General features: G+C 36.8%; 1 protein-coding gene across 1 annotated transcript in view; it reads left to right on the top strand.

The window, feature by feature from the left end:
• The first annotated feature begins 488 nt into the window (after nt 1-488).
• Nucleotides 489-25,414, top strand: part of HTT (huntingtin) — a 214,398-nt gene continuing 189,472 nt past the window's right edge. Inside the window, exons 1-2 of the mRNA XM_051965781.1 lie at nt 489-5,176; nt 22,816-22,899. Of these exons, the coding sequence (XP_051821741.1) occupies nt 4,965-5,176; nt 22,816-22,899 (296 nt within the window). The 5' untranslated portion in view covers nt 489-4,964. The remainder of the gene's footprint in view (nt 5,177-22,815; nt 22,900-25,414) is intronic.

Raw genomic sequence — 25,414 nt, 5'->3', positions numbered from 1 at the left:
TAATTGCCAAAATTATTTTTCTAAAGTATAACACTGACCACATCAACTAACTGCCTCCTTTCCACTGGTCAATAAGCTTTTGTGGCTCCTCCCTATTATTAGGTTCAAAACCAAATATCTTTACAACCTGATTCTACTTGACTTTTACGATCTTATAGATTTCTCCCACAAACATACACACCCAGAATTGACTTTCTTAAGGTTTCTCATATAAGATATTTCATATTTCACCTCGACTCCATTGCAATATCTATCCCTGAAAGGTGCAAATGGACTCTTAGCTCCCTTCAACTTTTCAGAATCTTTAGTATCTGTCAAGAGTCAGCTGAAGGGAGACTTCATGAAACCTTTCCTAATCCCATCAGCTGCTTAGTGACTCTCTTAAACCCAATTACCAATTGTATAAAGGGGTAAATCAAACATTTACCGATAATGAATCATAAAGAAATTTATTTTAAAACAATTTTTGGAATTCATATAATTTCCCCATTTATTAAAGGTGAAAGCAAATTTACATACTAATGAGACAGATGTTTATTTCTTTTTACATAAAGAATTGAATAAGTGAGTCAGTCAGTGAATAAAAATTTATCAAATACCTACTATAGAGAGCCATCTCTGGATACAAGAGAGTTATCCCTAGCAAACGAACAGACTCCAAGAACAGGGCTTCCAGGTCCTTTGGTCCCAGGAACTGTGAGGTACCTTTGTCACATGTAGCTAGAGATGGGCTTCATTATCATTGTTCTCTAGGTCTGAGTCCATCCTTCACATGGACCCCATTTATTTATGGGAGAATACATCCCAGCTCACCGAGCCCATGTTTTATAACAACTGTTTTTATCATCTATATTACTAAATGTCTTTGTAAGAGCTAATTATGTATGCTAGCTGATTAATAATGGAAAGCACACTGAAGGGAGGCAGTGAGTTGCAGGAAAAATGTGCCCTGAATTTGAAGTTAGAAATTCTGGGTTCAAATCTTAGTTCTTCCATTACTACCTATGTGATGCAGTGGTTAGAGAGTTGGGCCTGGTGTATGGAAGAACTGAGCTCAAATGTGGTCTCAGATACTTAGTAGTATGATCCTGGGCCAGTAACTTTACCCCTGTTTGCCTCAGTTTCCTCATCTCCAAAATAGGGAGAATAATAGCAGCTATTTCCCAGGGTTTTGGTGAGGATCAAATGAGAAAATAATTGGAAAGTGTTTTTCATAGTGCCCCCCACATAGAAATCACTATTCAAATGTTAGTTACTATTATTATTATCTGCTAGATGAGCAGTGGATTTGGAATCAGATAGATTTAATGTTCAACTCCAATCTGAGGCTCATAATAGTTGTGTAACTCTGAGCAAATTACTTAACTCTCTTGCCTCCATTTCTTTATCTGTAAAATGGGAATAATGCTAATACCAAACTCCCAGGACTGTTGTGGGGACCAAATGAGAATATATTTGTGAAGTGCATAGTTCAGTGCTTACTTTTTTGTTTCTCTTGTCTGTGAAAGGAAAGACTAAACTCTTAATTCTTTTCCTATTCTAAATCTAAGTGCAGAGTCCTGTGTTAGATTATAGGGTAGATATAAAGGCCTAGTAGGCTGGAACTTGGTAGTGGGAGAAAACGAATACTTCAGGGACACATTATTTTATCTTTTCACTGATTTAGATAGAAATTTCACTACTCTTTTTATGAGAGGCTGTAGTGGGGAAAAAAATTAATCTTCACATGGCTAAACCTCTAGTCATAAGAGACACCGTTTCCATTACTGATCCTGTGCTTTTTAAGTCTTTTCATATTTGTAGCAGGAAGTTGTGTTCCAAAAGCATTGCTTCTGAGGATCTAGGATTCCCTTTGTGCTGTGATAAGGACTCTAAGGACAAATAACTATAAAGATAATAATAATCAACAAATAATAAATTATATTTATGCAGTGCTTTAGGAGTTTATAAAGCATTTAAAGTAGAAAAGCTATTTTCCTCACCCAGTCCTGTTGGATAGCAAGTAAAAGGATTAGTATCTCCATTTTACAATTGAAGAAAATGAAACTCAGAGATGTTATGACATCTCTGAGTCAGTAAAGTATCAATGTCAGATGTCTAAAACAAAGGTCCTGGGAATCTAAACACAGTGCTTTTTTTTCTAGACTGGGGGACTCCCAACTGGACTCTGAAATCCACAGCCTCATTTCCTGGGTGATTGTGAGGCAGAAATTCAGCTCTAATCCCTATAGGAAGGAAGCCCAAATCAAATAGTAAAGCAGGGAATTGAAACACACTTGTATAACAAATGTCAGGCAAAACCAGGTAGGTAAGTCCTCTACAAACAAATGAGAAGGCTCTTTCTTGAACTTATGAAGGGTCAATAGGGGAAAGAAAAACATTCTCCCTAGGGAATTCGTCATTAAGATCAAGGTGTCAAATACAAGGCCCATGTATGAGTATAGGGGAAACTGATCCAAATGAGTTAGGAAATAACAACAAAAAAGAAAATACAATAAAACTGACAATATTATATTTTAAAACTAAGTCAATATACAGCCCTTCTAGTTGACTCTAATAAGATAGTCAAATACTGGGCCAACTCCTAAGTGCAACTCAGACCAGATTAAAATGTCATTGGAAGGCTCAATGTAATTGAAATCTAAGACAAGGGTGGTGTTCTTAATCTGGAATTCAGAACAATTTATTTCCTTTGTAATGTTATGTCTTTTATTTTATGCATTTAAAAATATAATTCCAAAAAGGGGTCCACAGCTTCATTAGGCTCCAAAGGGGGTCAAGAACCCTATTCCAAGATATGAGAAAGTTGTCTAATCTGTATTGTGTCCCTCAATCTGGGCATCCACAGCTGTCATTGCTGAAGTTCTACTTCCCTTTACCATTGTGGAAGACCCTTCTCTGCTACTGCTACCTCTTTTTTTCCTTCCACTGAAGCTCTGCCCCAAGTTATCATCCCTGTGATAAATTACATTTGTATAATCTTAAACTTTGAAAAGTGCTCTTTATAATGTCATCTTATCTAAGGAATAGATAGATTGATTTTGGGACTCGGTACAACAGATATGTTCTGAAACTGAAATTCATCAGGTTTGAGTGACTTGGCCATGGGCACATAGCAAGTAAATATTTGAGGAAGGAGGGGCCGGTTTGCTCCTGAGATGACCACTCTTGTCATTGTTATTATTGTGACAGTCAGATATCAATCAAATTCTTCCTGCCAACCTTTCATGGACTCAGAGCTCTGCTTCAAAGTAGCTAAAAGGGCTGCTTAGGGTTTATTTCCGTCATGCTCCTTCTAGACAGATGGCTCCCTTTCCCCGGGGCTCACCTCCATCCAGGTGAATGGTTTTCTTTGACTTTACTCCACTCTCAGAGGGAAGGTGTTAGTTGCTTCCTCACACCATCTATGCTCACAGGCCATATCCTTTTTTTTTTTTTTTTTTTTTAATTAAAGCTTTTTATTTTCAAAACATATACATGGATAATTTTCAACATTCGCCCTTGCAAAACTCTGTTCCAATTTTTTTCTCTCTCTTCCCCACACATCCTAGATGGCAAGCAATCCAATATAAACCAATTCTTCTATACATATTTCCACAAATATCATGTTGGAAAAAAAAATCAGATCAAAAAGGAAAAAAAATGAGAAGGAAAACAAAAATGCAAGCAAACAGTAACAAAAAAAGTGAAAATGCTATGTTGGGATTTGCACTCAGTTCCCACAAAGAGATCTGGGTGCATATCTCTATCACAAGATCACTGGAACTGGTCACAAGCCGTATCTCTCTGAGGTTGCGATAAACACATAAATCCCTCCTATCATTTCCTGCGTATATTTCAACAATGGCTCTGCCACATTAAGAAGGCAACAGAATAAAGAGATAGGGAGTGGTGATGGAGAGCATTTGCTTCTACAAGGAGTCCTAATACGGCAGCTTTTAACTCTTTTACACGCTCCTCCCCCCCAAAATACATCAATTAGCCAATCAATAATTGATCACCTCTTTCAAGGCAGGCTACGCTCGAGGATCCAAGAGGAAACGAGTCTCTGCCCTCAATGAGTTTACAATCTAAATAGAAACAAGCTAGCTGCAGGGTAGTGAAGGCAGCAAACCCAGATACTGTGGTACAATGCCTACTCTCCTGTCCCACGTGACACGGGTGCTCGTGCCCATCTCAGTTACACACCCAAGGGCTGGCGCAAAGGCAAGCCTTAATTGTTGCGCTGAATTGGGCTGCTTCCAAACGCAGGAGAGCTTTTTGGGCAGGAAGACTCCGGCTAAAGAACTGCATCCCGCAGGAGTAGACCCGGGTTCCAAGCCTGGTTTTGTGCCAATGCAACTTGTTGAGCCTCAGTTTCCACGGATGTGTGCCCTGGGAACTCCGGCACCAGCCCTAGATGCCTCAGGGGATTATTAGGTGGCCTCGAGCTCTCGGGAGAGAAGGGAGACTTGAAGACAGATTTGGCTTAGTCTCTTCCAGGGGCTGAGGAATAGACAAAATAGACAAAAAGAGTCCCTCTTCACCCGGGTACCTCTTAACCTGTCTTGACGTAGGAGATCGAAGTTCAACCTACATTGGCAGCGGCCAGCGCTACAGTAAGGCTCCGTCCCGGAGGGGGTGGGCGGGGCCTAGACCTGGCTCTCCTCTCTGATTGGTGGCCGCAGTTTCAGCTTCGCTGTCACTCTCCCCGGCGCCCCCTCTCGTCAGTGTCAGTGCCTCCTCCCGGCTCAACCCCGCGCCGAGGGCCGCTTCCCGTCGCGGGGGCTGCCGGGACAGTTCCAAGATGGCGGCGACGCTCCGCGCCGTCCCGGGTCTTTGCCAAGTGTTCCATTCATTTCCCCGCTGCTGACCTGGTCCAGGGAAAGGCGGGAGAGGCTGAGGGTCAGCGGGGAGAGCGCAGGAGCCACGTCGGGCCCGGGGCTGGCGCTGGGAGCTGCGAGGCCTCCCGCTGACCGGCCACCATGGCCACCCTGGAGAAGCTGATGAAGGCATTCGAGTCCCTTAAGTCCTTCCAACAGCAACAGCAGCCCCCGCCGCCGCCGGCGCAGCCTCCACAGCCACCCCAGGCGCAGCCTCCCCAGCAGCCGTCGCAGCAGCAGCCCCAGCAGCCGCCGCCGCCGCCGCCGCCGCCGCAACCCGGGCCGTCCGGGGTGGAGGAGCCGGCTCACCGACCGTGAGTGGCTAGCGCCGGCCGGGCGGGGACAGCGCGGCGCCCCAGCCCCTCCCGGGACCCCTTTGGGGCCGCCCTTTGACCCTCGAGGAAGTGGGACGGGTTAGGGGTTTCCCATCCTGCGTTCCCCTCCCCCCGCTGAGGGGAGGGCGGCCTGAGCACCTGTTGTCTGGGCTCGGGGAGAACTCTGGAACCCCAAAAGAGGGAAAACGGGGAGAAAGTCCTCGTCCCAACATATTACCAATCTGAAGGGGCATCAGGGGGACCCGCCGTCCTGGCCCCGACTGAACAAGGGGATCCTTCACTGGGTCACTCTCTGCCCTGGCTTTGGGGACTTTATAGAGACCCCTTATGTGAACCTTGAGCAAGGGAATAGGAAGTCCCCTCATTCTACCCCCTTCCCTCGCCTTCAATTAAGGGGGAAGCAAGGGCTCCCTTACTTTATTCTCTTTTTGGGCTGGGGCTCCCCTTGTCTTGTGGGAGGAGAAATCCTCACGCCCTCGGATCCCGGAACCGACGTCTTCGAAATGGACCTGTTTCTCTTCCCGTTAATTTCCTAGAAGACTTAAAAGTGTCCACACTTCCCATCCCCCGTCAGCCAGCTCTTCTACTTAAGGCCGGAGTCCTTGTCACTTTTCAGAGTTTGTATGAAATGTAGAAGTTGGGGTCAGTGAAAAAGGGTCATGTGGAGTTAGTTGTTCAAGCATTTAGAAACTCATGCGGTGGGTCCTAGTGGTGGTGGGAGGTGGGGCGAAGGATGCTCAGTAGGGGAAGAGGGATGTAGTGCAAAGAGAAACCTAGCAGTGACTCTTAGACCTGAACATTTCGGCTTCATTAGTAAATGCCATAGTGTCTGGTCAGGTCAATAAGATGATGGTGATGGGGAGTTCCAACTTCTCTCTTTCCGTGTGGATCTGTAAGAATTTGAATAAGTTGTACATAATGATAAAAATGACATTTGAACTAATTCGTAGTCCAGGAATTTTAATTTTGAATAAAGGAGAGAATAGTAGTGATAATATTTAGAAAAATTGTCTAAAGTCCATTACTCTCCCCCTCCCCCCCCCTTGGAAAAGAAAAATACTTCTGGATATCAGTAGTTAAATTGTTACAAGATTAATAAGGTAGTCTTGAATTCATCTTCCCTATCTTATTTGTAACTTGTTTAAACGTGGCACATATGATAATTCTGAGATGCAAACTCCATGTCAATTTGAATGAATGAAAAAGTATTTTAAGTGTTCAGTCTATCAAGCACCTGAGGAAGCAGATAGAAAAGTGACAGTCTCTGTTCCCAATGAGTTCACCTTCTAACATGGGAAGGCAACACATAGAAGAAAAAAATAAATAAGGCTGAACTTCATTAATGTCATTCTTTTATAGACTGTTTGCCTATTTGCTACTCTATTCTTGAAGACTAATTTAATCGAAATAAATGTATAGTCCACAATGAAAACTAAAGACTTGATGTGAAATTTTGGCTGTTTTTATCAGTAAGGATAAAGATGATGTCAGTGAATATTGGCTTAAATATAGTCTTTTAACTTTGTAGTAATATCATTGTAATTAATAAGAAAATAATTTGCTGAAAAATAATTCTGCAGAATTATTTTCATGCTTTTTCATATTGTAAATTTTTGTGTATTCACATAAATCCTCCTTAATAGAATCTGCCCAATATACTGAGAACTTGACTTTGGTTCTTAGTGTCTAAAGATACCAAGGGAGCAGTGTAATTATCATTTTTGGTCTCTCCATTTTGTCATATAATTGGCCCAACTTTTTGTCCTGTTACCTTAAAAAAACTATTTAAGATTATTTTTCCATAGATACAAAACATTTCAATATGGAAAAAAAAAACCCAAGAGATTTGCTTATGAAGTGGAATTTTCATTATGGTCAGTATACTGTGAAAAATAGTATTTATTAACTTTAACAAAATAGTAATAAATTACCCAGCTTGGATCCTAAAGAGTTTTGTTTTCTTCTGTATATTTAAAAATGTTATATTGATCCTCTTTTCTATTTTTGCATCTTTTTTCACCTAGACTTCTGCCTTCAGAAGATGAAGCTAGTCAAGTTTAGAGAAGCCAGCCTAACAATAATTAATTGTCCATAAACCTTTTGTTATATTTTTTGGGAGTAACTTGCAACTTCTTCCCCAAATAAAAGCCCTCACATGTAACAACAACAGACTAGTCAAGTAAAACACATCAACACATTGACCATGTCTAAAATTGACTCATTCTTCACCTCTAGTCCATCACCTCTTTTTTTGTAAATGTGGCATTTTTCTGAAATCATGATCTTTACTTGGTTCAGAGTTCTGAAGTCTTTCATTGTTTTCCTTAATATTATTGTAATAATCATATAAATAGGTTTTGGTTTTACTCATTTCACCCTGTACCAGATTCTAGAACTCTTACCAAGTTTCTCTGAATCTGTCTTATTTGTTTTTTCTCATACCACTGTGTTTTCCTATTATACTCATGTACCATGATGTGATAAATCATTCCCTTCATTTGTGTTTTTCCAGTTTTTTGCTCCAAGGAAAAGTGCTGCAATAATTATTTGTTCATAGGAATTTTTTCCTTCAATCTTTGTCCTATTTAGGGTATATGCCTAATAGTGGCATTGCTAGATTAGAGAATACATATATACATTGGTATGTGTTTTTAGTGATATTTTGAATTGAAGTGAAGGAGGGCTCAATTCATAGTTCCATCAACAATACATAGTGTTCCTGTTCTTCCATAACTCCATCAATGATTTCAATAACTTTGTGTCATTCTTGCTAATCTTATTTATGTGAGGTAGAATCTCCAAGTTTTAAAAATTACTTTTCGTATTGAAGTCATTGCTAGTAATATATTATTATCCCCACCATAAATTTTTCCATTGCTGTTAGGATTACTTAGAATTTGATTCTTCAAAGGTTTTGGCATATCATGATTTATAGACATGAGTTATCATTATTGATGTTAAAGGGAAAGATATTTGTAGTTGTAAGCAATTTGGAATACTTGATAGTATCTCAGATGTGAACTTGGCCAATCTCCTCATGTTCAATTGTGGGCTCAGTCATTTTTTGTCATAATTGGTGTTTCAAGTTCTGCATGTTGATGGGTTGTCAATCTGGCTTCATGCTTTAGACTGAGTAATAGATGTTTTCTATCTACTTTTGTTTTTCTGATATGGATGGTTAGAATAACTTTTTTTTTGCATTTTTTCTAGTTTCCCTATGGAGGCTCTCCCAGGAGGATTCTTTTGACCTTGATATAGTTAGTGTGATGCCATGTACAAAATGATGTTAGAGTGCACAGGTTTAAAAGTAAGATTTTGCCATGCAGAAATATGCCAAATTAAAGGAAACCAAATAAATGATGAAATTTTAGAATGGCAAACTAGAATCTTTTTAATCCTTATCATTATCCTTAATTCTGCAAACATTTAAGCAGTGTAAACTAGACCTATGGGGTGAGGCTTCATCAGAAAGATTAGACCAAAACTTTCCTTGCTTTATGGAAATTTACATGGTTGGGGGTGGGAGAGGTGGGGGGGAGGGGGAATACAGCTGGCATAAAGCTGTACCCCTAGGTATGTGGACTCTTAATTTCAGAAAGCTATGAGGATTAACAGATAATTATTACTTATATACCCTGGGAAAGTCACTTTACCCTGTTTGCCTCTGTTTTTTCACCTGAAAAATGAATTAGGGAAAGATGGCAAATCACTTCAGCATATCTTTTCCAAGGAAAATCTGAAAGAGGCTTGGGATGTGTGTGTACTCCCACCCGCTTCTTTTAAGATTCACCTTGATGTAGGTATAGATAAAGATTATGAGAGGGAGTGCCCATGGTTAGGGGCAAGAAATAGCATTCTGAATTTAGGAAATAACTAGTAGGACAATGTGGCTGAAAAGGAGAGTGTTAGATAAGTGAAATAATGGAAATATTTAGGTTACAAATTCCTTGAAGTAGGATTTAGTTTTAATTTTTGAATTTCAGCTTTGTAGATAGTGCCTTGCTATGCTACAGATGGAACATAATTTGAGATACAGATGAGGATAGAAAGATAGGCTAGAGTGAGATTGTTAAGGGACTTAAAGGCCAGACAAAGGGATTGGTATTTTGCCCTAGAGGCATTATGGGGTGAGCAAAGGTCTTTTGAGCCCAGTAGTGACTTGATCAATCAGATCTGTACTTTAGAAAGATGATTTTGGTAAGCTGTGTTTAGTATTTTTTGGGAGGCGAATAGAATTTTCATTTTATTGATGGAGGCAGTACTCATATTGTTTAAAAATATTTGTTAAGTATTGAAATAAACATGTAGTGGAAGGAATCCTAGATTTGCAGGATGGAGCACCTGGGTTCAAAATCTGGCTTTGCTGCTTAGGACTTAGATGAACTTCATTTAGTTCACTACCATCCTGAACCTCAGTTTCTTCATCCATCAAATCATTCTCATAACAATAACATTTATATAACACTTTAAAGTTTGCAAAGTACGTTATGTTTGACAGAGTGATGTGTAGTTTCCAAAATGGAGGAGGGTGGGAAGATGGGTCCTATTTTAGCCATAATCTTCAATAACTCTTTCTTCTTCTTCATCTGGTACCCCCAACATTATTCTACTCTGCCTCCTCCTACTATTGTGAAAATCATCATCCTTCCATTGACTCTGGCTTCCTTTGACCCTCATTCACTCATTTCATTGGTTATTCAGGTGCTTTCAGGAAAATTACCTTCTTCATGACAGGAAAAGATAATGATGAATGTTGGAGGGGATGGGGGAAAACTGGGACACTAATACAATTGTTGGTGGAATTGTGAGCAGATCCAACCATTCTGGAGAACAATTTGGAACTATGCTCAAAAAGTTATCAAACTGTGCTTACCATTTGATCCAGCAGTATTTCTGCTGGGCTTATATCCTAGAAAGATCTTATGGGGGGAAAGGGACCCACATGTGTAAAAATATTTCTGGCGGCCATTTTTGTAGTGGCTAGGAACTGGAAATTGAATGGATGCCCATCAGTCAGAGAATGGCTGAATAAATTATGGTATATGAATTAATGGAATGTTATTGTTCTGTAAGAAATGACCAACAGGATGATTTCAGAGAGTCCTGGAGAGACTTCCACGAACTGATGCTAAGTGAAATGAGCAGAAGCAGGAGATCATTATACACTTCAACAACAATATTATATGATGATCAATTCTGATGGACATGACTCTCTTCAACAATGAGATGAACCAAATCAGTTCCATTTGTTCAAAAATGAAGAGAACCAGCTACACCCAGCAAAAGAAGTATGGAAATGAATATGAACTACAACATAACATTTCCATTCCCTCTGTTTTTGTCTGCTTGCACTTTTTTATTTCCTTCTCAGGTTATTTTTTACCTTATTTCTAATAATTCAATTCTTCTTGTGCAGCAAAATAACTGTATGGATATGTATACATATATTGTATTTAACATATACTTTAACATATTTAACATGTATTGGTCTACCATCTAGGGGAGGGGGTGGGGGGAAGGAGGGGAAAAGTTGGAACAGAAGGTTTTGCAAGTGTCAGTACTGAAAAATTACCCATGCATATCTCTTGTAAATAAAAAACTATAACAAAAACATAAATAAATAAATCCTACCAAAAAAAAATTATCTTCCTTTTCACATCATATCTGTTACAAGTTCTCCAGACATCCTGAAAGCAAATACTCCCTGGTGTCTCTGTGCCCCTTGGCTGGCTCTGTTAGGGATGTATTGGAAGATCTTTATAATTTTTTTTCTCTCTAAATCCATTGCTTTTCTGAATTCTACTTACTGTTGAAAGTACCACCATGCTTTCAGAAGTCAGCCAAGTTGACAATCTTGTTATCCTCAGATCCTTAACTGTCACTCACATATTCAGTCAGCTACTAAATACATCTCCCACATCTTGCTCCCCTTCTTTATTGACATGATCACCACCATGGTTTAGGCCCTTATTCTTACCAGGATTGTTAGGATAACTTTCTATTTGGTTTTCCTATTTCAAACCTCTCCATTCTTATTCATCTTCTGCACAGCTGCCAAAATGATTGATCTTGTTATTTTGTCACTTCAGAAACTAGTAGCTCTTGATTGACTGCAGAAGAAAATAGTATTTCATCCTTATCCCCTTTAAATTTATATTTTGTGTGTAAGTTATATAATTTATACAAGTATTAATTTAGTATATGTGTGTGTGTGTGTGTGTGTGTGTGTGTGTGTGTGTGTATATATATATAAAAAAAAACTTATGAATAGGTAAATACAGATTGGGAGTGTGATTAAAAAAAGAAACTAATGGATTTAGATGATCTTTAAAGTCTCTTCCTACTCTTAATCTGTGATCCCATTATTTTAAACTGAGGAAGAAAGAGGCCAATGTAGATCAGGCATATTTACTTGCTTTCCCCTCCTTTCTCACTCCCTTAACTAAATTGAAAAAATTTAGAAATTTCTTTTGACTGAAATCTTCCATCAGTGGCTATTTTTTTTTTTTTTTAATTTTATGGCTGGTCTACTGGCAATCACTTCTGTGAGAAACATGCTTTGTTCCAAGTGGAAAGCAGAGTCTGAACAAACTCTGGGGAGGCTGATTTCCCTTTTCACATGCTTGTTACACACTCCTGTGTCTTGGTGATAAGGGGAAGGAGAGATGTTGGAAACTGGAAAAACCGTTGTTACTTCTGCTTCTGAGGAGACTAGTGGGGTTTAGGACATGGTACTAAGAAGAAGGTGGTTTTAGGCTGTTCTCAGATATTTTATGAGTAAGATTTGGGGAAATTGTGGTTTATATTTATACTAGTTAAATATATTTTAACATACTATCTTTTTCCTTTCAATTTGTATTTCATAAACCATTTATTTTTGGACATGATGTGGCTAGTGTCATAATGGCAGTCTTTTTAGAAAGAAGCATATCAGGAGGAACTGAGTTTACTATTGTTTGGCTCTGGCCAAGTCAATAAACCCTGACTGTCTACTCCCTCATCTCTCCCCCCCCCAAAAAAAAAAAAAAAAAAGTACTTCAAAGACCTTTCTTGAATATTGTATTGTGTGGATGTGTGATCCCTCTCTCCCTATTATTACATACAAATTAGAATTTTTCCTGCTGAGTGCTGGCTGAAAAGAATAGAAAACCTTAGAAAAAGAGAACTTTTTTTTTTAAAGGAAATTTGGTGTGTACATTTGCAGTTTGATTAATAAGCTACCTAGTCCATCTCTAAACTTTATTCTATTTCCTTAAAGGAAGTAAAAATCTTCTAGTGCAGAGTAGTCTAATAATGGACCAGAAAGCCTTATCTACTGTATATTCAATAGTTCAGATAAAATGTCTTTTTGATTTGAAAGCCTAACCTAAAAAGGACATCTTTCTTTTCTCCTGTCAATTTGACAAAACGTGAATTTTTTTTTTTTAACCTTTAGATATGGTACAAGAGATTGCCTTAAGGCTGTTTTTCTATAATGGATAGATTTAAATTATTTGAGAACAGATAATAATATTTTTGTAGAGTGTCAATTCATGTTTTAAAGACTCAACATATCCAAGGGGTATTGAATATTAGTTCTGGGAACTGAAATAAAATCAACAGGTTTTTTTTTTTTTAATTAAAGCTTTTTATTTTTTAAAATATATGTGTGGACAATTCTTCAACATTAGCCTTTGTAAAATCCCATGTCCCATTTCCCCCACCTTTCTTCACACTCTACCCTAGATGGCAAGTAGTCCAATATATGTTAAATGTGGTAGAAATATTTGTTCCAATATATGCATACATATTTATACAATTATCATGCTGTGCAAGGAAAAAAAAAAGAGGAGCAAAATAAAATTCCAGCAAACAGTAACAAAAAGAGTGAAAATGCTGTTGTGAACCACATTCAGTTCCCACAGATCTCTCCCTGGGTGTAAAATGGCTCTCTTCATCCCTGAACAATTGGAATTGGTTTGAATCATCTCATTGTTGAAGAGAGTCATGTCCATCAGAATTGATCATCATATAGTATTGTTGTTGAAGCAGATCTCCTGGTTCTGCTCATTTAATTTAGCATCAGTTTGTGGAAATCTCTCCAGGCCTCTCTGAAATCATCCTGTTGGTCATTTCTTACAGAACAGTAATATTCCATAATATTCATATACTATATAATTTATTCAGCCATTCTCTGATTGATGGGCATCCATTCAATTTCCAGTTCCTAGCCACTATAAAAAGGGCCACCACAAATATTCTTGCACATATGGGTTCCTTTTCCCCCATAAGATTTCCCTGGGATATAAGCCCAGCAGAAACACTGCTGGATCAAATGGTAAGCATAGTTTGATAACTTTTTGAGCATAGTTCCAAATTGTTCTCCAGAATGGTTGGATCTGTTCACAATTCCACCAACATTGTATTAGTGTCCCAGTTTCCTCCATCCCCTCCAACATTCATTATTATCTTTTCCTGTCATCTTAGCCAATCTGAGAGTTATGTAGTGGTAGCTCAAACTTGTTTTAATTTGCATTTCTCTTATTAATAATGATTTAGAACACCTTTTCATATGGCTAGAAATAGTTTCAATTTCTTCATCTGAAAGTTGTTGTTCATATCCTTTGACCATTTATCAATTGTAGAAGGGCTTGAATTCTTATAAATTTGAGCCATTTCTTTCTATATTTTAGAAATGAGGCCTTTATCAGAGCTTTTGAATGTAAAAATGCAAAATCAGCAATATTACAGTGGATTTATTTAATGTTTTTTACTGTTTGAAAACACAGACCATCAATAGAACAAACACAGAAATTTCCATCTATGTTCAAAAAGCTTAGAATCCTTAAATGTTTTATTCATCAGAGACCCTAGAAATTATCTAGTTCAACTCTCTTTAGTTGAGAGATATTATTTTCCAGATAGTTAACTTAGACTGTAAGAGGTCAAGTGGCTTGCAATGGTAAAGCAGCTAGCTAGTGGTTTGTTCTACCTTTCTCTAGACCACAACTGAATTCCTTACCTATAGATACCACAGCATTTTTTGTGAGTCACAAACTGATAACTCAATTTTTTTTTTTTTTTTTTTTTTTTTTAGTGTTTGTGTTTCTCTTGAAAGTCTGTCTTTGAAAATAAAATTCATCAAGGCCCTTTTAGAAAACGCCTGTTTTATGGGCTAGTCCTTTCTCTTGTTCAATGGTTGGCCATATGAAGGCCACAATCAGTTTTTTATTTCAAGTGTTTGAATATCAGTAAAAACTTTAACTCTTTACTAAATTTAAAGATATGACAGCTAAAGATATCACTGCTTTAGAATGTAAATTTGTTTGCAAACTCTTTGAGAGGCATGGGGGAAGAGTTTGCCTCATAACTGCCTCAAAGCAACAAGGAACGGGTGGAGGGATAAACAGGTAAATGGAGAGAGTGATGAAAAATTCATTTAAGATGGATTATCTTGGGAACATTTAAGAATAAAACCCAAAGGAGGACTAGAAACAGATGAAACCTGTTCTTCTATGAGTACTTCTATGAGTAACTATTTTTTGTCAGTAATAGGCGTCTGATATCAGAATCCCCAATGTACTGCATGAGAAAGTAGAACTAACACTAAAGAAAACAAAGGTGGAAACAGTAATCTTAATGAGACACTCATATACAGAGAAGATTTATGCTGCTGAGAGGGGGGATATAATTTTGAAGGTGTGAGTGAGTAATAATGATAACCAAAGGAGGGCAGGTATGAAACACTTGGAAACAATTTGAATGAATTATTATTATTGGAAAAAGGTAATCAAGATATTAGTAATTACTAACATATCTTCTTACCTTCCCATCTATATAGAATCTTTAGGGGCACCCATCTTTGATGAAGATATGAAAAAGAAATAGCCAGGCTTTTGCAAATGGTTGGTGCAGTGGATAGACACCTATCCTAGATACTGGAAGATACTTCTTAGTGAGTTCCAATTTGGTCTCAGACACTTCCTAGCTATGACCTTGGGCAGGTCACTTAACCCTGTTTGCCTTAATTTCTTCATCTGTAAAATAAGCAGAAGGAAATAAATAGCAAACTACATCAGGATCTTTACTAAAGAAATCCCAAATAGGATCATAGAATCAGACTTGATTAAACAAAATAGGGCAGCTAGGTGGAGCAATGGATAGAGGGTGGAGTCAGCAATCAGACCTGAGTTCAATTTGGTCTCATGTCTTTAGACTGTGTGACTCGGCAGGTCACCTATTTATCTCTGCTTTCTCTTCTGTAAATAAGCTGGAGAAGAAATATCAAACCACTTCAATATCTTTGGCAAGGAAACCTCACGTGGACCACAGGGGTTAGGACATGACTAAAATGACTAACCAAAAAAAAAAAAAATAAATTAAAAAAAATAAAATGACTAAACAACATTTACAGCCAATTAATTCTTTTCAGTTACATGATTAAATGAAAAGTCTACACTTTCAGATATAAGATCTCACAATGATGTGGGAAGACACTGTGCTTGTTGCTTCTTGATTGTTTATAACAAAGCATTTGATTCAGTAGAGAAAACTCTTTCCCCTAATAAGGAATGAACTTCCATACACATGTCAGAATCCTAGAAGATTCATTGAAGAATACAAAAGAGATTATGTCAAATGAGTCATAAAAAAGGAGCTATCCATGCTCACCAAAGATGTTTGCTGCTGTCAGGGAGGATATCAGGTACAAAGTTCTAATGATAGCAACTCCTATTCAGTGAGGCCCTGTGGATACTTCTGTTTGTGAATTAATGTTGTGCCGATTGCATCACCTGCCTACTGCCAAATATCCTAGAGTCTATTAAGAGAGATCTATCATCACTCAAAAGCCTTTGGTCAGCTAAGACAGATGGATATCTTATTCAGGAGAGAAAACAAGAAATGCTAATTATATCACATATAATAGACTCTACTCTGCATCCTGATAATAGTTTTTTTTTAAATTTGGTCCTACCTTTAAAGACGTTTATAATTTGTGACTAAATAGGACTTTGAATAGAAATCAGAATTTGAATTAAGGGGATTGAATCATGTTTGAATATTGCGATGTGTTTTCCTGACAATCATTACTCTGTATAGTTGAGATATATAATTACAAGTAGTTTATTTTGTTGATATTGAACTTCAGAATCATTGGAACTAATATTTAACCTACATAAAGAATTAACTTCTTATCATCTTTATTTTAAAGTTGAGGAAACTGAACCAAATACAGATTAATTGTAAGTATTTCAGGCTGTATTTGAACTAAGTCTTCTGATTCTAGGAACAGAATTCTAATAAAGAATTAAGTTCTAACAAAACTTATATTCTGAAAAAGTCCCAGTTCGGCTGGAATGCTTCCTTGTAATGTTCTCTGTTTGGGTTTCCTGGAGATCTCTGGGAGCAGCCTTCCTTTCAGTTCAGTAATCACCACACGAGTAGCCAGGGGTTAAAGTCCAAATCCTTTATTGTCTCCTTCAGAGTCCTATCTCCTTCACTTGGGGCTTGGCTAGTTTTCTGGAGGCCTTCTGGAGTCTTGGTTTCAATGGAGAAGCAAAGGAGGAGAGCCTGCCACCCACAATGCTGATGAAGATGGAAATGAATAGTCCAAGGGCCTGGGCTTCAGCCTCCAGCCTTCTGTCTTCTCTGGCCTCTGAATGAACCTAGCTGAGTTTATCTGAGCTTATATGCTCTCTCATCATAGGTGTGAATCTTGTGAAACTATATTAAGTTCTAAGTACCTGTACTGAACTAGAGAACTTATTAAGCACCATGCTAACCAACCGTTGTCTTTATCAAATCCACTGAGTTAGTACCTTGTAAGAATCCTTGTTTCAAATTCAGAGTTCTGGTCCATAACACTTCTTTATCACAAATGTATTTCTTCTAATATTAGTCAAGTAATTGGAGGATTTTCATTTGTTGTCTCAAGTAATCTAGGTTTTTTAACTATAGCACATCCTGTGATTCAAATGTTAGAGATCTATTTTTTACTCTTCTGCTGTTAAAACTTTTTGATGCTAACTTAATGTTGCAGTACCATTGAATAAAAATGACTTGAAGGGAAGGGCTTGATTTTACACATTGAGTGTATCTGTCTCTGTTTTTTGTTCCTTATCAGGAGATTCTTTTTTTCTTTTTTTGCTGAGGCAATTAGGGTTAAGTGACTTGCCCAGGATCACACAGCTAGGAAGTATTAAGTATCTGAGATCAGATTTGAACTCAGGTCCTCCTGAATTCAGGGCTAATGCACTACCTTGCTGCCCCCATGAGGATTCTTATATGATTTTTTTTCCCCTTAAATCTCCCATGTCTTCAGCTTTGAAATTAGGCAACTAGAATGGCATCTTATATAATCCATGGCTTTGAATAGGATAGAATGATGCTTTCTCTTTTGTTCATTGTGTTATTCCTAACAGTTTGCTCACTTTTAGCAGTTTTAAGGCATTTTTATTTTGTAGGGGTCATTGAGAGGTTACTCTCAATTCTAAGACTTGCCTAGGATTAAGTCAATATATGTGTGAGGTGAGGGTATCTTGGCTTTGAGTCTGAATCCATTCATCCACATCGTTACTCATTTTGTTTGACCATAAAGACTGCATTCCTTAGACTTCTACTACTTTGTTAGACACTTGGAGATTTATTAGCACATATAAATAAGATATTGTTCCTGTTCTCAAAATGCTTATAATTTACTAGATCAATAATGTGTTTTTAGAAAATTTTTACATTATTTATGAATTGATGAAAAATCCATAGCATCTTCATAAATAAAAATCTTTGTAATGTTTTTTACTGTTTTTTGCCAGCATCAACACAGACCTTTGTAGTACTTCTGACTTTTTTCGTTCTGTTCTTGTTACTTTCACATTTTTCCTGATACCTTTTTCTTTTAATATAGTCCATACCTTGTACATTTGTGCTATGTTTCATTTTTCTTTGCATAGCTGAGAGAATCATAAATCATGCTAAAATCTGCTTTTAATAAAAAGATGAGGATTACATTGAAAGTTGTCTTAATCAACCTAAACATTTTTTCTTTAATTTCACTTTTGAAATTAAGTTCTTTGGCCTCAGGGTAAGACATTACAAAATCTGTTTAGACTGGAGTTGTTTGATTCTGATGCTCACAGTGTCATTTATGGTAGTGGCTATCCTCCCAAAACAGTTGAGGAAGGGGGAAATTAATAATTAAGAGAAAAATTTTAAGCAGTGGTCATCAGTTTCAAGATAGAAAAATGGATGCATACTTGCAATTTTAGCTTTTTATTAAAATGATTGAACATTGTAAGAATAGAAGTAATTTTTTTTTTTAGTGCAGGCTTTAAAGTAGAAATCAATAGCCTTGTTGAATTATTAGTGGAATGGTGAAAATGGTTTTGTTGGTATTTTTGGTTTTTAAATTTGGGACTTCAGTATACAGTAGTTTTGTTGCATTAATTGATAAATAGAAAGAATTTCTTTCAGTCACATGAATAAAAGCGATGCAAGCCCTACTATTCTTTTCCCTGGCTTTACATCTTCTGAAGTATTTTGTCCATTTCTAGGTATACCTTTTAGGAAAAGAAATTGACAAGTTGGAACATGTCCAGAAGAGGGCAGCCAGGATGGTAAGGGAATGTTAGAACCTGGAGACAAGAAGACTGAGGGGTGACATTACTATCTTCATATATTTAAATATGTTTAAATTAGATTTGATCTTCATGATCCCAGAGGACAGACAATAAGTGAAGATTCAGGAGTCAGATTTGTCTAAATATAGGAAAATGTTTTCTAATTATTTTAGCTATCTAGTAAGAGAATGTGCCACTTGAAAAAGTAGTGGCTTCTAATTTCCTGAATATTTTCAAGTTAGAGGCTAGATGATCACTTGTTAGGTTTTTTTAATTGAATGGATTTGTATTTCAGTTGCAAGCTGAACTGGATGACCCAGCTCTTCCAACTCCAACTTTTTTCATTTTGTGAAATTTTACAAATATGATTTGTAGGGAGCCATTCTTTCAAGTCATATTAATAGTATACAAATAAAAGTTGCCTCAAATGATTTGCCTTACCAAATAAGAAATCTTAGCTCCTTATCTTGCATCTATTATCCAGATAACAATGGTCCTTTTCATAATTAAGCAATCCTATTCCTCTAATTTGTCTAAGGGGCTGGGGAATCTTTTTTCTGCCAAGAACCATTTGGATATTTATAACATCATTTGTGAGCCACACAAAATTATCAACTTATGGAACTCAAGCTGTGGGATATGGTTGTACCTAGCTTTCAGCTTATCTTTGCCAAGGTTGCCTTAGCAAATGATTTTGGGACCTTGTTCAGCCTGAATGTTCCCTATCCTTGCTCTAAATTAAACCTTCTTTTCTTTGCAATGACAGACCCAGCATTGATGACAAGATTGGATATTCTAGTGTGTTTAGATTTGTATGTTGTTTAAAGCATATACTGTTTATATTATGTTTATAAATATACACATATGTTCTATTAACTTACAACAAATAGCACCATTGGCTATGTCTGAAAAATGGATATCTTATATATATATCTTTTGAAACTAAGTGTGCAAAAAAAAAAAAAAAGAAAGAAAGAAACTAAGTGTGCAAGGGGCAGCTAGTTGGTGTAGTGGATAGAGCACCAGCTCTGAAGTCAGGAGGACCTCACACACTTAACACTTCCTAGCTGTGTGACCCTGGACAAGTCACTTGATTTCAATTGCCTCAGCAAAAAAAAACCCAAAATCAAAACAAACAACTAATTGTGCACCACGAAGTTTTACTAAACTTGATTTAGTAAAATTGATAGGAAAAGAAAGCAGTTAAGGGTGATAGTTGTTATTTATGCACCTACAGAACACTCACCTTCTTTTCTCAGTGAATTCAGTGCCTTGCTGACAAATTTTCCACCTCAGCTTTTGCTTCTGTATTGGGGAGTCTTCAACATACAAACTTATGCCCTCTCAACCACCCTAATTTCCTAGCTCCTCAGTCCACTTAGTTCCCATGTAACTACCGTCAATCAATTTTAGCTACATACAGAGATTCTCACATCCTTGAACTTATAACTTACGAGTATTGTATTTTCGTGATCATGAACTCTAAAATAACATTATCTGATGATAGTCTTTTATCATTTTAACTTTTCCTATTCCTTAAACCCCTAAACATTTTTTATCTTCATCAGGACCTCTGGGTCCTCCATTCCTTAATCCTTTTCCAGGTCATTTATCCTGTCTTATGTATATACTCCCCCCTTTTTCTGTATTGACCTCTTGGTGAATCATTTAAAGTCTATACTGTTCCCTACACTTGAATTCCTTGCCCCCTTATCCAGTCTTCATTAGACCTTGTTAACCCTGAATCTTAGGGTAAGTAGTATTCTGTACTCTTTCACTTGGCATCTTACCTGCTTTTGTGGAGTTATCATTTTGGTGCTTATGACTCTTGTTTCTTCCTGTCCCATCCCGATCCTCTGCTGACCTCCAGTCTCACATAAGATCTCTTTGGGATATAAGCCCAGTAGAGACACTCCTGGATCAAAGGGTATGCACAGTTTGATAGTCCTTTAGACATTGTTCCAAATTGCTCTCCAGAACAGTTGGATAATTTCACAACTCTACCAACAATGTATCAGTATCCCAGTTTTTCCATAGTCCCTACAAAACTTTATCATTTTTTTCTGTCATTTTAGCCAATCTGAGAGGTATTTAGTGGTACCTAAGAGTTGTTTTAATTTGCATTTCTCTCATGAATAGTGATTTAGAGCATTTTTTCATATGACTAGAAATGGTTTTAATTTCTTCATCTGAAAATTTTTTGTTTGCATCCTTTGACCATTTATCAATTGGAGAATGGCTTGCATTCTTTTAAGTTTGACTCAATGTAAAAATTGTTTCTCAGTTTTCTCCTTTCCTTCTAATCTTAGCTGGTTTTGTTTGTGTAAAAACTTTACTTTGATGTAATCAAAATTATCCTTTTTGCATTTCATAATATTTTCTATTTTTTGTTTAGTCATAAATTCTTCTCTCCTTCAAAGATCTGACGAACTATTCCTTGCTTTCCTAATTTGATAAGAGTATTATTATATCTAGATAACAAACCCAGTCTCATATCTCTAAAAGCCTTTCAGATGTCTTGAATTGGGTGTCCAATAGACATCTTAAATTAAAAATGTCTGGAAGTCGTTATTTTTCCTTCTGTCTTCGCTATTTCTGTAAGGGCCACATCATTCTCCCAGACTCACGGCCAGGCACATGGCATGCTGGGGTTCTTAGTGTCTTTCATCCCCAGATACAGTCCTTTGCTTAGGCCCATCTATTTCACCTTTGCAGTCTCTCTTGAAAGGGCACCCTTCTCTCTAATACTGCCACCACCTGGTGTAAGCCCTTATCCCTGGGTTATTGTAGTAGCTGCTGGTAGGTCTGCCTGCCTCAGTTCTCTCTCCACTCTCATCTGTTTTGTCCCTTAAGTGATTTCCCTAAAGTATCCGTCTGTTAGCCCCTTGCCATCCTTCTTCCCATAAACTAGTAGCTCCTTGTTACTTTCAGGAGCAAATACAAAACAATCTGTTGAGTATTCTCTCCCTAATTCATACATCTTGCTTTATGATCTCATCAGCTCCCCTAGGTCTACTTATCATCCCTATGCAGATGATGCCCATATCTATGTTTATAGTCCTAGCTTTCCTCCTAAACTTTGGTCCTGCCTCATCAGTTGCCTTTTGGACAAACAGAACTGGATGTCTTATGGTCATTTCATAGTCACATCCAAAACATTTCATTTTTTTTTCTTCTACTCTCATTCCTCTAATCCCCAGCTTTAATTTGTTTTTTAAACTCTGGATCTTTAAAGCCCAGGATGTAAGCATAGAAACAGCTTACAGTATTGATCTTCATGGAAACTTTTACCTGCTTCATTTCTGACTTGGGCTGTCTTGCTATTCATTGGGGATCCTGCATTGATTCAATACACTATAGCTGAGAACTTCAGAGTTCCAGGGAACCATTAGGTCAGCTTTCCTGGGTGCCAGGATTATAGTGTGCACAAGGTCTTCCTTCTTCCTAACTTTGTTATTCTTGAGAGCACTGCTATCTTCCCAGTTACTCAGGCTCAGCCTTGGTCTCATCCTGCAAAATTAACTTGTCAAATCTTAGTTCTGCATTCACATCATCTCTTATATGCACAATCAACTATCCTCATCACTTCTTGCCTGGATTACCAGTAGTCTTCTAGTTGGACTTTGTCTCAAATCTTTCCTTGATACAACCCCTCTATTTATTGTGACAATCATTTGTCCAGTAGGTTTGATCATCCCATCTCCTACTTAATGAACATAGTTATTTGCATATTGTCTCCCCATTTATGATGTGAGCTCTTTAAAGGCCAGAACTGTTTTTGCTTTTCTTTGTATCTCTATAACTCATCATAGTACTTAGCCCATTGTAAAAAGCCTGATTAAATTCTTGTTGAATGATTGTATATCAATCATCCCACTGAAGCACTTAACTCAGAGCTTTGGAAATAATTTGGGTTCAATGAATTTCAAATTAATAAAATGTATTGAGAAACAGTGTGGCTAACAAAGTTTTTTTATTTTATTTTCTTCTCTCTCTCTCTCTCTCTCTCTTTTTTTTTTTTAGAAAGAAAGAACTTTCAACTACTAAGAAAGACCGAGTTAATCATTGCCTGACAATATGTGAAAACATAGTGGCTCAGTCTCTCAGGTAATTAAAAACAATATATTTTTAATCTTTTATTTTCAAAAACTGTTTTGTTTCTTCCAAAGAACTTAAAATCTTCAAGACCTTAGATTTAAATTGAGTTTATCATCGGGAGGAAAAAGCCTTCAAAACATTGATGGCATTCACATTAATCCAACTTGTATTCATTGGCAAAAGTTTTGTTGCTATTTCCTTGTCGTTTTATACTAAACAGGTATAATCATTTTACTATTGTGATATTCAGTTATCTTATTTAAATTTATTCTATTTCAAATTGCTTTCATGTGATGGTAGGCATTGTAGGTACCTGTGTCTTTTTCTATTATAAAAAATGTTGTGAGGATAACATATTAGATAGTACATATTACTTGTGAAATAAAATTATCTTCTATGTGCATAGTTGTCATTTATCCCTAGTTTTTGTGCTTGAGGAACTATTTTCTGATGTACAAGAATTTACATTACAGAAACAGAAATAAAACCATTAACAAAGAAGGTTCTGTAATTGTTGTCCTTGCAGAATAATTCTATACACACATGCACACATGCACACACGCACATACACATACCCGTACCCCTAAAACCTACATACTTACATACACACATATATTTATGCATATATATATATATGTTTCAAGTTGCAGAACTTTTAAAGTGTCTGGCAGTCTATTTTAATTGTCTTTTGCCAAATTTGTAGAAACTAAAAGATGTCTGGATCTTTGAACTTTTGAGTTCTAGGTTTATGTTTGGGAGTTGTTTTATCTAGTTCTGGTTTACAGATTCTCTTAATTTAGAGCATGAAAAGATATTTTGTGCATTGATATGAAGGCTCTAGTGGTGTCTTTTTAATCATTATTTTCCCTTGATTTGACAGAATTTATAGGGTCATCCTACTGTGCTGTCCTAAGTTTGACTTTTTGGAAGGTTTGATTTGTGGAGGATTTCTGCCTCCCCAATATCTAAGGAGTCCCCATGGCATGTTGGGAAACTTGCTAAATGTGAAATCTGGAACATGGAGGTTCAGATTCATCCATGGACACTATTTGTGTGAGCATGCTTGAATCACCTTTGACTTCTCCAAGCCCTAGTTTTTCATCTGTAAAAATGCATATAAAGATAATTATACTGCCTACCTTAGAGTTGTTCTAGAGCTCAGACTAATATATAGTAACAGTTTGCAAGCCTTAAAGTTTTGGTCAAGTTTCGGTTAATATTATTATTATTATTATTATTATTATTTTTAATAACTTTTTTATTGATAGAACGCATGCCAGGGTAATTTTTTACAGCATTATCCCTTGCATTCACTTCTGTTCCGATTTTTCCCCTCCCTCCCTCCACCCCTTCCCCCAGATGGCAAGCAGTCCTTTACATGTTGAATGGGTTGCAGTATATCCTAGATACAACATATGTGTGCAGAACCGAACAGTTTTCTTGTTGCACAGGGAAAATTGAATTCAGAAGGTATAAATAACCCGGGAAGAAAAACAAAAATGCAAGCAGTTTATCGGTTAATATTATTTTTAATCTATTTCTAACTGGGGTCATTAAAGAGTACACTGAAAAATAATAGCCTGAAGCATTTAGCAAACTTTCATGAGACTGACCAGTTATCCATAGGCAAGTAGATGCTGTAATTCTTTAAATTAAAGATAGTTGCAGAAATTTATTGGGGACATAAGTTCATATGATAATAGCTAAATTGTCTTTTAAAAATTCCAAAGTAGAAGGGAACACCAAGATTTTTCTATAGGTTTCTTTTTTGGGAGTTGAGATGGTTTATATTTGTTCCTGATAGGTAGATTGTTTCAACTTTTCCTTTGTTTTCAGGCAAGAGGCCTGTGATTTCATCTTAGTTAGGTGAACTACTATCATGCAAACCATTTTCACTCATATATACATTAGTGCCCTGGGCTGCACTCACATCTGAGTCTCATAACTCTTTGTCAGAAGCAGGACTTGTATTTAGATCTTCCTGAAGCAAGATCATTATATGTCATGCTTGCATCTTTTGTTCTCTAATAAAGTATTACTAGTGAAAATTCTTTTCCATTCATGGGCATATGGTTTTATTTATTTGTTTATTTACCTTTTTTTTTTTTTTTTTTAGGTTAAACATGTACAATACTTTAAAACATATTTACATATTTGTCATGTTATACAAGAAAAATCAGACCAAAAAGGGAAAAAAAAAAACACAAGAAAGAAAAAGCAAACAAACAGAAATGTTGAAAATATTATGTTTCAAGCCACATTCAATCTCCATAGTTGTCTTTCTGGAGGCAGATGGCATTTTCCATCACAAGTTCATAGACACATTGTGAGAATAACATGCAATTTACAATTTTTACTGTAATGACAATTCACATAGTATTTGACAGTTTTTCCTACAATTCCTTGGGATTCTTTAACAATGCTGTAAGACAGATAATGGAAGTATTATTAGCTACATTTTGAAGGTGAAGAAACTGAAACTGAAGTTTGTTGATGACACAAGATTTTGAATTGTTTTCTAGTT

This window comes from Antechinus flavipes, chromosome 6, assembly GCF_016432865.1.
Source record: "Antechinus flavipes isolate AdamAnt ecotype Samford, QLD, Australia chromosome 6, AdamAnt_v2, whole genome shotgun sequence".
NCBI lineage: Eukaryota > Metazoa > Chordata > Mammalia > Dasyuromorphia > Dasyuridae > Antechinus > Antechinus flavipes.
Note: the sequence above shows the minus strand (reverse complement) of the source record. Positions and strands in the feature narration are given on the sequence as shown.